The 18,336-nt window shown below is 40.6% G+C and overlaps 2 protein-coding genes across 3 annotated transcripts in view; one reads left to right on the top strand and one right to left on the bottom strand.

The window, feature by feature from the left end:
* LOC119661602 overlaps positions 1-2,928 on the top strand; it is a 99,453-nt gene extending 96,525 nt beyond the window's left edge. For both annotated transcript variants that reach the window (XM_038071003.1, XM_038071002.1), the window contains exon 6: positions 1,963-2,928. In XM_038071003.1, the coding sequence (XP_037926931.1) occupies positions 1,963-2,104 (142 nt within the window). In that variant the 3' untranslated portion in view covers positions 2,105-2,928. The remainder of the gene's footprint in view (positions 1-1,962) is intronic.
* LOC119661603 lies at positions 2,562-8,888 on the bottom strand. Its single transcript, XM_038071005.1, has 2 exons — positions 8,435-8,888; positions 2,562-2,696 (listed from the first exon to the last, which is right to left on the bottom strand). The coding sequence occupies exons 1-2, from the start codon at positions 8,847-8,849 to the stop codon at positions 2,677-2,679; spliced, it is 435 nt and encodes a 144-aa protein (XP_037926933.1). The 5' UTR covers positions 8,850-8,888; the 3' UTR covers positions 2,562-2,676.
* Between the last annotated feature and the right edge of the window lie 9,448 nt (positions 8,889-18,336).

Below are 18,336 nucleotides of genomic sequence, written 5' to 3'. Positions count from 1 at the left end.
ACGCTCGGCCTCACACATTTTTGATGACCCGCCAGAGCTCGGATGGGATGTCCTATCGCACCCACCGTATAGTCCGGACCTGGCACCAAGTGATTACCATCTCTTCCGGTCCATGCAAAACGCTCTTGGTGCTACTAAGTTCGCCTCAAAAGAGGCTTGCTAAATCTGGCTGTCTGAATTTTTTGCAAATAAGGAGGGGAGGTTTTATAAGAAGGGGATAATGGATTTGCCTTCTAAATGGCAACAAGTTTGCGAACAAAACGGCGCATATTTGACTTAAATCGGATAATTCTAAGTATGTTAAATAAAGCGTTAAAATTCGATCACAAATACGACACTACTTTTTCCCCAACCCAATATAAAATGTGAAAAATGTTTTAAATTTGCTGATAGACTCATGTAAGTAACTTCCTAAACTAGGCCTATGTCATGCTACCAAACGGGTTTAGGTTAGTTTCGCGGAGGTAGCAGCAGTACCGCCCACTCAGACTTTTGATTGTGTCCATTGTGCTGTCACCTTTTCAACGGCCTTCCATCTGCGACGCTTGCAGGGTTTTGCAAATTTGGAAACATCTTCTAGAGACGATATTGTACAGATTCTTCACTAAGGAAAACCTTTCCTTCGGTCTAAGATCTAAAGAGATTCGGCAGCTATATATGAAACGCGGGACCGTCAACTTCTCCTTCTCATATTGGCTACATATAACCGGGACTGCAACTCCAATTTTTCCATGAGATAGTTTAAAAGATAGTGCCCTGATAAAGCAAACAAAACAAAATAAAATTAGCACTCTGGAGACCGTTAGTTCTTTTCGGTTACGTAAAAGCTTGCAATTTCACCCTTCAGCGTGGAGGACTCCCCTCCGGAAGGTTCTGATCCCATCATTGTCGAGCTGGACCCCTAGGAAGCCAGTCTGTCAACTTCATTACTAGCGATATTCCCACTAAACGCTGTATTCGAGTGTTCCCTTCTTAAAGAATAGTAAAAATTCTTGGCTAGAGGCACAGAGTTCTTTCACGAAGGTTTTCACACATATATTATTACCTGCCAGCAAGAATTTAAATTTCTCCATTCAGCCGCATCCCACTTTACAGTTGAATACACTTCTCGTCCCAAAATAGCAGAGCCGGACCCCTGACGTCGCATTCCGCCCTCCACCTAACAGCAGTGTTCGAGTGCACTGACACCCACATCAGAAATGTTTGGTTGAGTCGACCAACTTTCACCAGCAACTGGTAATACCTTCACACCAACTTGTTCAGTATGATCTTACTATTCGATGCGAATATTTAAGCAACCGCAAGGTTAGATTTCTGCCAACACCTGCCTTCTGTTAGCAAAGTCCAGCCTCGATCGCCAGACGATGCATGCCTACATCAAAAGGGTCTTTATTATGGACGTATACATCCAGTGAACCCGTTGTATTAAAAGTCCCCAAGAGCATTCTGCGGAATTCCTGATATTACTCTTAGATATGATGCTTTCGGTAAATGTTATATCAACCCACGGGTAGCACTACCACTGTTGATATGCACCCTCATGAACTGGGGTAAAAGTAACCAAGCACAAATATTTCGATTACCGTCAGCACGAGATAACCTCCACTAGGTGTCATGATCACCGATACGGTACGTCTGGTACATTTCTGCGGAGAAAACGTATTCAAGATGCTAAGATTTTTTGCTTGTGCTTCCTTCCACTCCGGTTATCTCATCAAAAACTTCTGGAACCTAATAATGAACATATGTATTTTCACGAATAAATATTCCACATTTTTCATGAATGGAAAATATAAAATAAAGCAAAAAATATAGTTGAAGTTGCCACAAAAGATTTACTTTTAATGCCAACGCTAACACCAATTTGAATTTATTCCAAGAATTATGGGAAACGAGTTTTAGATGCTATATTAGATATTATATTAACGAACGCTACTAAATACTAATTTTCTGGACTTACAGGTGTGTATACCAGGGAGTATGCAAGCCACCGACTTGTGAATATGGCCAATACAACAGGACAATAGGAAGGTGCCCCAGCAAGGACTACAAAATTGAAGCAGCAGGGAAGGTTCTAGGAAGTTTAAAGAGCAGTACTGTCTGATTAAAGCTAAGCATGTAGAAACACTTCGAGCCGAACTCATGTTTGTATCTATGTATCTATTTAAGTAGACGTGAATGTATCGCATCATTCACGATACACCAACTTAGTTTCTAGAATTCGAAAGAATCTCTGAAATGTTACTTATTCAGAAAATCTAAATGCGGTTCTGGACCAGAATTTATTTCCATATGAAAAGAGAACTAGTCAAGTAATCAAATGACTTAAGATTCCTCTAGGGAAATGAGCGTAAAGTATACTTTTAATCAGTATTAATATTCAAGGCACAATTCGGTGCTATGAAAGTATCACAAAAAATCGTTTCCAATTTATGTACGAAAACATTTATTTATTGTATCATATAATATACGACAGTAAGCCTAAAGTTTACATTCGAAATGCGTACTTAACGCTGTTATGCTAGAATTTATGTCGAATTCACTTTTAAAATATAAAGAAGTAATCATAACTCACTGTTATCAATGTGTACGAAAAAAATTATATTTACCACTTTTTACGAAATAATTACTAATTTGTAGATTTGCAATGAAAGTAAACATTCATGAATGGCGCCATCACCGCGCCTGTCTATTTGCTGAAAAAGAAAAGATATTGTTGTAATCCATGTTAAATTGAGTCTAATCAGAAACTATTGCTAATAAATATATTTTATTATATTGATAGTTGCCATTTGTTAGATGCAATCATTTTGTAATGTTTAATATTTTTGTATTTGCATAATTTAATAATACGTTTTAAATTGTCTGTGCATTACTAGAATAGTAATGTATTTTTATAGAAAAATAAACAGGTTAGTTTTAACCGGATTTCTATTTGTATTTTCACTCATTTCAATTTTATTTAATGGTATGTTCACGAAGCGCCACAGTGATTAAAAGATCATCTGAGTTGGCGCCTGTTCATTTCAAGCACATACTATGTAGCTATAAGAAAACGGCAGATAATGATGTGACCAGGCTGACACCTCTGTACCAGTCAAGAGAAATGACTGTCAATGCTCGACGGTAAGGTAACTGGTTCGATAGTGTGGACAGAATCATGAAACTTCTTCCCCCTAAAACTCTATCCATACTACCCGACAGCTACCAATCTATATCAAAATGTACCTCTCAAGTATTCAAGTATTATATAATAATAAGAAAGACACGGTGCAGGATCCCGCAAATACAAGACCGATTACTTGCTTACCAACCCTCTATAAATTCATTACGTCCATTATTAGTGAAAGGGTCAATGCGAACCTCGGGACCAACAACATTCTCTCCAAGGAGCAGAAGAGCTGCCGAGTTGGGTCAACGCGTTGCAAAGAGCAATTCATTAAAACTATGATGGCTAATCGATGTCCCACATCTGTATCGCATAGATCCGGAACTAATAAAGTTTTTGGAGACAGTCATGGAAGGGTGGCATACTACCTTATCAGTGCGTACATCTGAGGGTGATAATACGGAGAGGCATCTTCCGGGGGGATTCGTTGAGGCCCCTTTGGTTTTGCATGGTATTTAACCCTTTTCATGGCTACTGAATGATGCCATAAAGTATGACCTACGTGCTAAGTGCGAACTGACACACTTGATGTACCTAGATGACATCAAGTTGTATGCTGGTACTAACTACCATCTTAGAAGTCTGTTGCGAATAGTAGAAATATTCAGTCGTGATATTCGGATCGAGTTTGGATTAGACAATTGTCGAATCCAAACCATCCATAAAGGAGGCGCATTCCGGACATAGCAATGGTGTCCCCCACATTAGAGCAATGATCGAGACAAACTTCTACAAGTACCTAGGAATTTTGCAAGGAAACCATGCTCGAGTTGGTGATCTGAAGGATACTCGGCTGTCCGAATTACTGCAACGTGTGAAGCTGCTGCTGAAGTCGCATCTCTCGGCAAAGAATAAGATAAACGCATTGAATGTATACGCTCTCCCTTCACTAGCTTTTGCATTCGGAATATTTCCCTGGACGAAGACCAATCTAGAAAACGTCCAGCGGCAGATACAGACTACTATATCCGAATTCTGAATGCATCATCCCAACTCTGCCGTGGAGCAGATGAACCTGCATCGTGACATCGGAGGTAGGAGCGTGGTTGACGTGGTGGCACAACATCATCGCCAAGTCGATTCGCTGCGCACTTATTTTTACAGCAAAAAGCAGATGAGCCCCTTGCATACTGCTGTCTGTAAGGCAGACTGTGGACTGACTCCATTTAACTTGAAAGATCGATGTTTCAATCCTCTTTGAGTGGGGTGAAGTCGGACCAAGTGCGAATCGATGAATGGAAGTCGAAGGCAATGCACGGTAAACACGTCAATTGATTGTCTTTAGCAGTCATTTGTCGATTTTCATTTGTCGAACAGATGGTTGTGTGATCTTTGCTGAGACGGAGGGATTCATATGTGCCATCCAGGACGGCGCATCATGAAAGAACGGGTGGAGAACGGCCAGTACAGAATGTGTGGTTAGGCGTTAGAGACGTTGGACCATCTCGTTCGTGATTGTACTGTTATGGCACCGGTGCAATACATCACCAGGCATAATGCTGTATGTAAGGTTATCCATCAAAACCTTACATACAAGCATGGGCTGATCACGCGAACATGCCCGGTTTACCGATATGACCCGCAAGTAGTGCTTGGTAGTTCTGCTTACAGCATGTATTGGAACGGCAAGTTTTAACTGGTCGCCACATTCCGCACAAGAAGCCTGACGTACTGTTAGTTGACAAGACGGGTCTCTCCGCGTATATAATTGATGTTGCTATTCCCCACAATAGCAACATTCAACGAAAATACGTGGAGGAGAAGGTGAACTATGAGCCACTGGCTCAGAGATCAAAGAAATTTGTCATCTCGAGCGGGTCGTTGTGGTTCCCATAATATTGTCAGCTACAGGTATTGTACCTAAATCCCTCACGGTTTCCCTTGATGTTCTGGGACTCTCACACATTCTGGTTCAAACCATGCAGAAGTACACCATTCTATTATACATACGTGCTCGATGTTACGGGGAGTTCTCGACGGATTCTCCCACTAACCTACCACCGGCCACTACCGCCAACGCCCCTTTAGTTTTTAAGTAAGTAGGATCGTCCGAGCACTTCGCACTTCGCGCTAGTATTAAATAAAATCCGGCGGTCAAAAGGTAGTATAGGTCCCAGGGCGAAACGTGGAGTGGCACCCACGATGGAGCATAATACCTGGAAAACGCCTGCTGAACCAACACCAACAGCTCTGCTACCAAACCCTATCTCCACCTCCACGTGATGATTGCTGGGAGCTCTTTCATAACGAAAAACTGCAGACGGAGAAGGATGAAGGCGAGTCTCCCGCGCTAAAAACGTAACAAAATGTACCAACTGGTCCTCCAAGTTGGGGGTTGGGTAGGGCTAACAACCCTACAGCGAAAACCGATGTTACCAAGCCATGACTTCAAAACGGTGTATCCGGGAACGACAACGGAATAACGATTTGCTCATTTTGTCATGTACAGACCGAATGCTGCTGAGTAGCCAGCCGATATCCTGTCCCAATATAAGGGTGCTGTAACAGAGAACGCGGGTGCGACACGCAAGTTGTTCGCTCCGCCACAACAATCTACCCCCAGCTGAAACCAAAGGGAGGTTTCAACGAGGATCCAGACGCTCTCTCAACTTGGCTGCCGCAAGTCAAAGCGGATGCATCGCGCCTATCGTCCTAGTTGCGTTTAATTGCTGGACGAAGGGCTTTAGCCGGGCCAGGGAGACCCGTTTGGTCATGCCCCGATGTTGAGGCTAGAATAATGTCGTCCTCACCTCGTCATGGTTTAGTGGGAAAAATTAATTCAAATTGAATCAAATTTTGACATTAGTTAAGTCATATTCCAACAGCTTTTGAGATTTTTTTTTGAAAAATTTAAAAATAATATCATGATTTTTGGCGCAAAAATGCAATTGGAGCAGGGCTTGAAGTGTGCTAGAGCACTTTATTTAAGTCCGTAACAGTACACTACAAGATCACAGTACCCTGTAGGAGGCAATGTGGTTAGTATTGAGCTCGCCCGGGATTATTACCCTGATTTCACTCAAGTATTCATTCACAGTTTAGTTGACTGGTATCCGATCGTCAAATCACGATACAAATTAAATTGCCACCAATGAGATTTGAACCGCAACCTTCCGTACGACAGCCTTGTGCTCTAACCACTCAGCTATCCGGAAATACCAATACCAGGTTAATGGTAAGAGAAAAGACGTCATAGTTGTCTCTGCTTATTCACCCTATGGTTCTCTGTGCCCTCCGCCGACGAAGAACTAAGAAATCTGGTAGTGTGTGCAGAATCCAGTAGCCGTGGACTTTTAATAGGTTGTGATGCGAATGCTCAGCATATTTGTTGGGGCAGTAGCAAATGCAATCCTAGAGGAGAAAAGCTGTTTGATTTTATCACTTCAGCTGGTCTAATGACCGCAAACGAAGGATGCGCTCCTACGTTCGTGGGGCTTAGAAGAAGTAAAGTAGTTGACCTAACAATCTGCACTTCAAACTTAGAGTTAGAGTTGATTAGAAATTGACGAGTGCCAGATGAAGTCTCACTCTCAGATCATCGTTACCAAGAATTTTGTCTAACTATTGCAAGCGAACAGCCTGTAATACAAAAACGGAATCCTAGGAAACGGATTGGACGAAATATTTTTCGAGGATTACTCAATTTGTAGCCCTTGGATTTGTTTATTCAGAGCTCGATTAGATCTATGGGAAAACAATGGACTTGGGGGGGTAGGCACAGAACATTGGAAGAGTCGCAATTCCTTCCGATTCTCAGATCCCCATACATCTGTTTGGTAGAAAATATGATGTTATGTTGAAACGAAGTGCAAACTGAGACGGGTGCCTGGTCACTGAAAACTCAGATGTCTTAGCAAAAGAGGCTTCAACTTTCCCCATGCGCGGACCGGAACCAGCAGTTGGGGTGTCAGTAGCATTGGCTGAAGCTGCTAACAAAAACTGGGAACAAGCTTCCCATAGTAACAGGTGACGAAGCCTTAATACTGCTAGACAGACCAAACTTTTCCTATCAGAACCAAACAAACTTACTGCAAAGTTTATCCTGTCGGAAACAGGAAGACTTGCAGAAGTATTGTGATCATTCTGACTGGCCATAATTCACTAGCTGGGCACATGTTCAGAATAGGAATTATCCAAGATGATACCTGTCCATCCTGTAATGAGGAAGCGAAATCCACGGAACATTTTCTATGTGTGTGCCCCGCCTATGGACGCATCATACATCATCTGCCTATACATGCCTTCTTCACCCGCAGTTCAATCTACAATTTAGTTTTTTATCCAAGATTACCCAGATACTTCAGCCACGGTCAGTTAAATTTTAATTGGTGATAAATAGCATCGGTTCCGTTTTTGTTGAATTTATGCCAAGTCCACATCTTGCGGCCCATAGGCACACCTTTCCCAATGTTCCTTCCATGCTGCCACCCATAATAGAGGGAAACATCCCGGCCACTAATATCATCAAGTCGTCAGCATACGACGCCACCTTCACTCCGTTCTTGTTCAATATTTGCAAAATTTAATCGATCAATATTAACCAGAGTACTGGAGAGATGACGCCACCCTGGACCATGTATATTATCTAATGCGTAAGATACCCCTCCAAAACAATACTGGTCAAGGTTTCCTTGTGGGCCTTGGTACTAACATTGAATGCTCCCTCTATATCCAAGAGCAGCTAGAGTATACTGCTTGTACTGCAGTGACCGCTCAACCGTGCCAATTACATCGTGGAGAGCAGTTTCTGCGGATTTGCCTTTGAGGTAGGCATCCTTTAGTGGATATCAGTGATGCGCCCTAGGGATTTCAACACGAAAGAGGTGAAGTTAATTGGGCGAAAGTCCTAGGCGCACTCATGGCCGCTCCTGCCTGGTTTCGCTATGAAAACCGCTCGTGCGAGTCTCCACCACTCTGGAACGTATCCCAAAAAAATACAGCTCCGATAAATCTCAACAAACCATGAGACAACCATTTCCTGTTGCTTCTGTAGCATGACTGGTAGTGTGGTAGTGTCTTCTTGCTGTCCTTTGCAGGGCACGAGACTTTAAAGGTGGCATCGAGTGCCTTTTCCAGAGCTCCGACTTTTGACTCCAGTTCATCTCTCGTGCCAGTCTTACCAATTTGCGCACCTCTGTGAAGACACTCTCCAGGGTAGTAAGGTGACAGCATGGACCTCCTCACCACCGTCTGAGCTCTCCGAGTTAAGCAAACCGACACACACCCAGAGATTTGTATTAATATCAACACCAAAAAATGACTCACCTATTTCGATGACTTCCGACTTGTTCCAAAACGTATGCTTTGTACTGGCATCGTAGTCTATAAGCGGGTTGGCCTTCTTTGCTGTTATAGTCGTCAAATGATGCAGTTTTTCTGGCGAAACCGATCGATCGGGAACCCTGAAAGCCGAGGAAATATACGTGTTCTTGCCCGACCAGGTCCCTGGAACTAAGTTCCACAAAAAATCATGCGGTACATGCTGAAGGTCTGTCCTGATAAGCGTCTTCTTTCTGTAGAATAAATTGTAATATTTGCTTTGCAGCCCTTTGATGATTCTCCCGCTTCCGATCCCTCCTCCCCCTCCTGTACTAGGGCCAATGTCTAGATCTTCCTCTAGGGGGCAGACAAGCAGATTACCCGGAGCGCTATTCTCAGGATGATCTGCTTGCGTTCTCATCAGTCCTCGTCGTACCGTCGATCCTCATCTCCTCAAACAGCGTGTTCACCTTTGCGTTCCTGACACTACACCACGCTTTATAGTCCCCCTTTTCAAGTGCCTTCAGTCTCTATTTATACGGAACACGAAACCCTTTCATATTTGCATTCCTGACTCTACACCGCGCTTTATAGGCTCTCTTTTCCAGTGCGTTCAAACTCTCACTATTTATACGGAATAGGAAAGGTTGACTGTTCATCTGCGGTTTCTCCCTCTCGTCCATTGGGATCCTGAGGTTTTGAAGGCGCAGGGGTTGGATGAACTTGTCCTTATTCATACGAATTTTTAATAATCAGATTAGAACTCCTAGGAATTTCGTCATAGGGGAGAATTTTGAACTTGATTTACGGAAAACAGCAGGTCTTTTTCCTTTTCCTGTTTTTGAGGCTTTCAAAGCTGAAATTTTTTGAAGACAAGTTAGTTAACGTTGTAGAGTAAAAAAAATCTTTACTTACCACATTCCAATTTAATATTCGATTTTCTACTTTTCTCCAGGAGCGTGTATTAGCAAATAAAACTTTTGAAATAGATAGTAACACAAATTTGATCTCACATTCTGCTACGGTTATTAGTAAAGCATTATTTTTCAATTTTTCAGAAAAAATTAATTTACTTAAATCTATAAAAGTTAACTTGTCACTTTTATAATATCGTTGCAAACGTAAAGTACATAAATTGCCTGAGGCGAACTGCGACTCTTGAAATTTTTTAATTCACTTATTTCCATGTACATTTCCATCCATACGAAACCAATTAGACTTGCCTAAATATTATCCTCCTATAATAATTCTTTAAGCAAATCCAAGAAACCGGGACAAATACTCCATTCTTTGAATTTATGCATCATTTGACTATTATTTTCCATGCATAAAACGGCAAAAGGTAAGTGTACTCAGATACTTCACTTCTTCTTAAGTCATCTGGGGAGGTCAATAGTTGCTGGTGTTATTGTCGACAAAACGATCAACCAAAAGGGATCCCAGCTGGAGTCTCTTAAATATTGAATATCATAAATGCATGAATAGAAAACATATGTATATATCTACCTTGTGTACAGATACGTAGAGCATCGTTATGCAAGTATTTTGTATAATAGTCGTTCGCAGAGGAGTACATTAAAGTTTGCATTTCTTGGCAAATTTATAGACAGAATTCATTGAAACTTTATAGAGGGTGAACTTTTTGAGCATCCATAAATTTTTCATATCCATCCATCCATTAATCGTGCATGTGTTTATATTTATCCAGATATTATTTTTTAACAAGAATAATATCATACATATATTTCCAATAAGTAGAGTTTGATTTATTGGCAAGAGTTGATGTCTATATACATACATATACAAGTTGTATAAACGTAGAAAAGCTATGGTGGCAAGTACCTAGCTGGTAGCTAATTTGGGACTGGATTTTAGGTTTCCGCCGTTCTTCAAGCACTCCCAAATGAAATACGTGGCCAAAAATCTTCTGAAGAAAAGCAGCATCAAAATTATATCTAGTAGCAGACCACATCTACCGAAGACATGAATAGGAAGCGCAAAGACCTCAAGGATGACAGCAAGAGAATAATCATACATAACACCAACCACAAGACTAATGACGACCAGGTGCAAATGCCACTTAAGGGAAGCAAATCCGGCGATAGCAGAAAACAGACTAACAGAAGCCGTAAAATCATTAATAACTAGACGAATCATTAAAGAGAAACGTACAATAGCTACGGATAATTTAAAAGTAATCAAGGAAGTTGATGATTTTCCCAAATAAGATGCTTTGACAAGCTTCATAATCTACAGGATACCCGAGAGCAGAAAGAACAATGGCCATCTGGGTAAGATTAACTAATTGGATTCAAAAAAGTAGTGAATAATTAAGTAGTTAACAAGTTAAGATTTAGGTATTTAAAGGACAAGTTGGGTTGTAAGTAAGTTAGACTAAGACTCGCTGAGGCGGAAGGCAACTGGTCTTTGGAATATTGATATAGAAGAAATCGTCATCATCAACGGCGCAACAACCGGTATCCAGTTTAGGCCGGCCTTAATAAGGAACTCCAGATATCCCGGTTTTGCGCCGAGGTCCACCAATTCGATATCCCTAAAAGTTGTCTGGCGTCCTGAGCTACGCTATCGCTCCACCTCAGCCAGGTCTGCCTCGTCTTCTTTTTCTACCATAGATATTGCCCTTATAAACTCATCGTCCATCCTCATGTAAGAGGCCAAAAATTCTTCTCTCGAAAGCGGCCAAGAGTCCGTAATTTTTCTCGCTAAGAACCCAAGTCTCAGAGGAATACATGAGGACTGGCAAGATTTTTGTCTTGTACAGTAAATGTTTTGAATCCATGGTGAGACGTTTCGAGCGAAACAGTTTTCGTAAGCGGAAATAGGCTCCGCTGGCTGCCAACAACCGTGCGCGGATTTAATCGTCATAGCTGTTATCGCTTGTGATGTTCGACCGTAGATAGGAGAAATTATCAACGGACTCAAAGTTAAGTCTTCTATCTTTATTCTTCTTGTTTGACCAGTGCAGTTTGATGTTATTGGTTGGTTGGTTGGTTTTTGGTGCTGACGTTGCCACCATATACTTTGTCTTGCCTTCATTGATATGCAGCCCAAGATCTCGCCCGATAGCCGCCTGCTCGATCTGGATGAAGGCGGTTTGTACGATGAAATGCCTACTCTTATCTGACATTATCACACTTATGTTAAGGCTGTGCAAATGGTACGCCTACAGCAACAGGAGGGCACAAAGATGGGCGATAAACGTCCATGGCCAACCAAGATTTGAAACCGGAGTAACAAGATCAAGAGAGTTCTGTAAAGTTTCGTTTTGGTAGATATATATTTATAGTAAAAAAGTAGTTTTTGAAAAAAAGGGGACATTGAAAGAATATGTTTATTTTAACATAGAGAAAAGCTTTCAAACGCTTGATTTGGAGATTTGCTAAGGATGTACTCTGGTGCCAATTAACGTTGGAACAGATGGTGGCTCACTATTCAATAAACCAATAAGCTCTTTATCTAATTTCATTGGCTGAAATGAAAGCATTTTTGAAATCGTTACAGCTGAACAGCATTTATTGAATGACATCGTGCCGTGAGACAGTTTCAAAGGCATGCCTATATTGACGATCGCTGAGTAACTTTTATGAAAATCAAATTGTCGCTTCGGAAGGTCCAGAACATGTGATGTTTCACAGCCCAAGGTTCACAATGGACAGTGGAATCTAAACCAAACTCTGGCTGGCCGGGAGCCTAAACCTGGGAAATATAGGTAGTTTCAGAGATGCTTAGGTTGGAGGAGAGTCAGCTTTCCGTTTTCTCCATAATCGGAGCAACAGAAGTTGCTGAAGAAGGAAAGAAGATGGGTAGCAGGAAACAGTTGAAGTACAAGTGTCTAAACGCAAACCGACCGCCTTCAGTGAGTGTCATCCGCTCTGTCCCGCTAGTCCCCGAACTCTCTCGCCTCGCGGAGCCTTCAAATCAGGGAATTCCTTTCACCAGCATGAGGGGAGAGAAGGGAGGGAATTTTCAGTTCAAGGAACCCCCTGTATCCGGCTCCTCCACCGGTCGAGCTCTATCTTATTAGCAACGAGAGAGAGCTAGGCTCACATCACCCCATCGACATCGACAAGGAATTGTCGACGGTCCCGGGGATTCCCAGTGTTTCCCGGTGGGTATCGGCCATTAGCAGTTCACTCTTCAAAGAGAAACTTTCTCGAGGCTACTACTTAGGACGCAGGTATTATGCCAGCTACGTGGTCAGAATTACTTGCTCAGGCACCTCGGGGACACCACTCTCCGTATCGTAAGCGACCCCGTAAGGATCATTGACGACCCCTGAGGAACATCGGTATAGACACGTTGATTTTATACAAATGACACGTGAGGGATCAAAGCACTCAAACGACCTCCCCCCCCCATATTCTCGAGCCTGGCTAGCACAGAGGCGTGTAAAAACGCGTCAAAAAAGCGCTTTGATAGAGCTTCAGTATTTTCGGGGCGGACCTTCACGGTCATTTCGCGAATTTTCTAAGTTTCTAGGATGGCTCTTCCCTCTCTATTTCCTTTGGGTTCATTATACAACCTCGAGGATGTCACCGACTGAAAAAATGAAAAGTTACCCATGGTAACCGGAAAAACGGCCAGAATTCATCAGGAGGCGTATTGACTCTCCTCTTTCCTTTTGGAATTTAGTGATTTGCAGCGGGGATTTAAGCGGGGAGTTGTGGCACTGAAATCAATCATTGTGCAACAATTTTGGGCTATCATCAAGTAGGGGTGAATGCAGATCCCGAAGAATGTATGCGAAAAACTTGTGGTCTCTATATAACGACAACGTTTTGTGGTAATTTCACAAAATGGATATCCAACCAAATATCAAGTAAGTAAACAAGTTGCATTTTCATTTATTTTCATGATTTTTTAAAATTGATTAAATACTTTTCGCTTTTTCTTTCAGGAGTGTTGATACCTTGATTCGGCTTCTTCTACCTTTATTTTTGTAAAGAATATTTTCGAGCATGTATTCCCTGAACTAAAACCAGCTTTATTTTCCAAAATGAAGTTAGAATATCAATAAAAAAAATATGCAAGTTTTCAACAAAATCAAATGTTTGCTATATGTATTTATTCTGTTTTGTACGTCTTTAGGAGCACGCACTAGGGTATGGTAATTAGCGTGCCACCCCTGTACAAGTATCACCCAAAGGACTCAAACTACTGCCTCCTGCCTCTTTTCATACGATAAGAAATAAAATGCACTACCCCAACAACAAAACAATTTGCAGGAAACAATAGTGTTTCAAAACTAGATTTAAAAAAAAAAAAACTTTGTTCAAAATATGTCTCTTTCTGACAAAGTCCATATACATATTATGCATATATTGCTCCGCATATGTGAATAGTTTGAAGAAAATTCTTTGAGCGACACACCTCACCAACTTCTATTTTATTTGCATATGAATGTTGTATTATTATTTTGGAAGTGAAATGCATATTCAATATTTCATCCAAAAACCTCGCACGGGTAGTATTGCTTTGGGGCCCACCAAATTATTCACGTGGGAGCAGTCATTTGTCGATGCATTGCTTTGAAACATTACCCGACCTTCAAACAAGTCACGGGGAAAATGTAAGATGTCTGGATATAAATATTGATCGCCAGATTCCGACTAATACAAATTATTCAGTATTATCCAACGTAAGACTTATGATTCAGTGGAGGAATTCAGAATTATAAATAAGTCCAATTTATACCTTAACTCACACCAAAATAAAATCGGAGAACCTGAAAGGAAACTCAACTTGTTATTTAATTTAGTGCTGGAAACTTTGGCATGACTACAATGCACGGTTTACTGTTATGTTAAGTATGGTCTCGTTCAGATATAAATTGGAAATCTAGTTGAGGGTTGAGCTTTTACCTATTGCAGTTGCAACAGATTTGGTCTAAGAAATGACAACCACCGCGTGTTCTAATTTCAGGTCAGAATGTCGAAGATCAGTTCAACTATTTGATTTATTGCACTTTAATGCATTCAGGTTGCACCATAAAGTTATTAGCGAGTGGTTGTGCTCAATCGAGGGGTATATCACCGTTCATGCAAGTAAGAAAATGTATGCGATGCACTTTGCTTTTACTATATAAATATGTGCGTCAATTATTCCGCTAACATTAAATTCATTCAAGTATAACGACTTTCATTTGGAATTTATTGGGCTGGCAGAACATAAAAGCATCTATGAGAATATATGGCAGTAATAATAAAATACCCGATTATGGACTAACAAATGTAAAAATTTTATAATTCTAAAATATTGATTTGCCACTGAAACGATTCAATTAGATTGGTATCATTTGAATTCTCCGTGTCTATTATAATTATTTCCCAACGCATTAATGGAAAACGAATGACACCGTTCTGGGGAAGCTGACAGAGTTAGTCAGAATTCACGACTCTATTAACCAAGTTACACATGCTGAAAAGGTTGCGTTTCTGTCAAGAACTGTTACCTAATTACGCATGTTGATAGGAACTTACAATGTTTAGCGTTCCCACTGAATACATGGACTATATCTGCAACTACTGAGCAACTCGGTTAATGTAGATGCAGATTTATGAACGGCTATCGCAATAACGCGATGAGTGCCTGATCAATTACTTATGCATATGTTAACTAAAGCAGTAGTTTGTGGAGTAAAGTGTGAAATAACCGGATCATTGGGAATCGTGTGGGCAGTAATTATTGGAAATCGATAACTATTCAATTATGCTGATCAGTATTTCCCAGATAATAGTTGACAGGGAGGAGAACATCATGAAAATGAGTGGTGAATGGGTACTTGCCAATATTCTACACAAATAAGTTTAGATGAATTGTAAGGTGGTTTTCTAGGTACTTTTTAAGGTTTTGTGTGAAACAAAACCTTATTAGAATCGATTCGATGTCTGTCTGTCCGTCTGTCTGTCTGTCTGTCTGTCTGTCTGTCTGTCTGTCTGTCTGTCCGTCTGTCTGTCTGTCTGTCTGTCTGTCTGTCACAGCCGATTTATTCGGAAACCGCTGAACCGATTGTCACGAAAATTGGTAGGAGTATGTGATCTGCTGTTCCCTTTACATGCAGCAACTGACGTCATTTTGTGTTAAGTTTAAGGGGGGGTCCCCATACATGTGAAAGGAGGGTGCACAATTTTTTTTCACAAAATGTGGCCATGTGGAGTATCAAATGAAAGGTCTCAATTAGTACTTTTCTAAACTGGTTCAATATTTGATATTGGATGAAACAGAGGGGAGTGGGGGCTCAAATTATGACCCCCAAAAAGTGTAACAGGTCTCGTTCTCAGAACCTATCCAACCGAAAAATTAGAAAAAAATCTCAGTAGTGCATCTCTACGAAATCTAGGCCTCAAAATATATCCGGTTCCGATATCTACACAAATAAAGTTAATAATAGTATATTTCCACATTTTAGAAATTTACCCGGCACCCCCCTTATGTTCATCTCAGAAGTACAAAATTTGGCATACATATAACGAAGAACATAATGCACAATTTGGTCAAGTTTGAAGAAAATCCAACTATTATTAACAAAGTTATAGGGGGTAAAACTTTACAATTTTTTGTGAATTTCGTGCACTCTACAACCTGCATGACGTCATCATCACGTATCAATTTGTCAATACCACAACGAAGTAAGTTCGTATGAATTGGTTTGAAAAGAATTATTTTGTTTTATAGTTCTTTAATCATTTGGATATGAATATCAATTATTCCAACGAGACATGTGTGTATGTAGGTATATAGTATATGCGTGCTAATGAACTTTGCGGGTAGAGCCTAATTCAGATAGATATAAGAAGTAAATCGGAAATATGGGTACGATCAATTTATATACATGCCTATATGTGTACAGTATTCGAAAATAGGCAGTTTGTTTGTTTGAGGTGAGCGTAACATCTACGGCTGTAATATGTACGTATGGCTCGTAATTTTGTAGCTGTATACGGGTAGAATAATATGCGATAAGATGAACACAAAACCTTTATACCCGAAGCACGAGCTTCCGGTATTCCGACTTGTTTCCATACTTCAGTATTGCATGTCATCATTTAAGAATGTCTAAACAATTCTTAAAATTTTTCGTTATTAACCTGAATTAATTTGAATGTACAAATGCGATTTCTTAGTCAACACGTTGACTGTTTGCACCTACAATCCAAAAGGCTATTATAATCAGGTTAATATCGTATACCAATGAGTAAGTCCGTTGTTGTGAAAATAAAGGAAGTGCAAACTGTATCCTTACGACTGGTAAGTAAAATGTAAAGTTTGTCACTATGCGCAGCAGGAGAAATGGGCTTAGGAAGTTAACTTCCGTACTCAATACTTGCTCCAAATAATAATGTGCGCAGAGTATACACTGTGTATGCAGACGACCATAGGGTCCTCTCCAAAAGGCTAAAAATGGAAAAAATTAAATAGTACACATATGAAGGCAAAAACGATAAGCCTTCACCCAACATGCCAAAAAGAAAACATCGTAGAAGACCTAAACGAAAAAGGCTTAAAGATCCTAGACACCGTGAATATATTGAAAAAATAAACAAGTCGGAATACCGGAAGCTCGTGCTTCGGGTATAAAGGTTTTGTGTTCATCTTATCGCATATTATTCTACCCGTATACAGCTACAAAATTACGAGCCATACGTACATATTACAGCCGTAGATGTTACGCTCACCTCAAACAAACAAACTGCCTATTTTCGAATACTGTACACATATAGGCATGTATATAAATTGATCGTACCCATATTTCCGATTTACTTCTTATATCTATCTGAATTAGGCTCTACCCGCAAAGTTCATTAGCACGCATATACTATATACCTACATACACACATGTCTCGTTGGAATAATTGATATTCATATCCAAATAAACAAATAAAACAAAATAATTCTTTTCAAACCAATTCATACGAACTTACTTCGTTGTGGTATTGACAAATTGATACGTGATGATGACGTCATGCAGGTTGTAGAGTGCACGAAATTCACAAAAAATTGTAAAGTTTTACCCCCTATAACTTTGTTAATAATAGTTGGATTTTCTTCAAACTTGACCAAATTGTGCATTATGTTCTTCGTTATATGTATGCCAAATTTTGTACTTCTGAGATGAACATAAGGGGGGTGCCGGGTAAATTTCTAAAATGTGGAAATATACTATTATTAACTTTATTTGTGTAGATATCGGAACCGGATATATTTTGAGGCCTAGATTTCGTAGAGATGCACTACTGAGATTTTTTTCAAATTTTTCGGTTGGATAGGTTCTGAGAACGAGACCTGTTACACTTTTTGGGGGTCATAATTTGAGCCCCCACTCCCCTCTGTTTCATCCAATATCAAATATTGAACCAGTTTAGAAAAGTACTAATTGAGACCTTTCATTTGATACCCCACATGGCCACATTTTGTGAAAAAAAATTTTGCACCCTCCTTTCACATGTATGGGGACCCCCCCTTAAACTTAACACAAAATGACGTCAGTTGCTGCATGTAAAGGGAACAGCAGATCACATACTCCTACCAATTTTCGTGACAATCGGTTCAGCGGTTTCCGAATAAATCGGCTGTGACAGACAGACAGACAGACAGACAGACAGACGGACAGACAGACAGACAGACAGACAGACAGACAGACAGCCTGTGAGGAGTGGCCAGATCTCCCATCAGGCGCGACCCCAGCTGGCGGATAGGGGCATACCTATTGATGTGTAAATATGTGTTCATGCACTTTTCTTTTTTGATTGTGCATGGGCTAATGTTTGCTCATCTCTGGTGCGCGGACCAAAATGGCTATGGGAAGGATACCCAGAACATAAAACCACCATGGAAGACGAGAGAAGGAGGAAACTTACGGTGCAGGGACTCGGAACCCCAGTACCGGC

The sequence above is a fragment of the Hermetia illucens genome, chromosome 1, assembly GCF_905115235.1.
Source record: "Hermetia illucens chromosome 1, iHerIll2.2.curated.20191125, whole genome shotgun sequence".
Taxonomy (NCBI): domain Eukaryota; kingdom Metazoa; phylum Arthropoda; class Insecta; order Diptera; family Stratiomyidae; genus Hermetia; species Hermetia illucens.
Note: the sequence above shows the minus strand (reverse complement) of the source record. Positions and strands in the feature narration are given on the sequence as shown.

What these genes read in the sequence shown, in the direction of transcription:
- LOC119661603 (XM_038071005.1), bottom strand. Translation starts at nt 8,849, where the DNA reads ATGAGAACGCAAGCAGATCATCCTGAGAATAGCGCTCCGGGTAATCTG. An exon ending in GTCGGAAGTCATCGAAATAG is followed by an intron (nt 2,697 to 8,434) that starts GTGAGTCATTTT and finishes TTTCTTTTTCAG; the next exon opens with CAAATAGACAGGCGCGGTGA.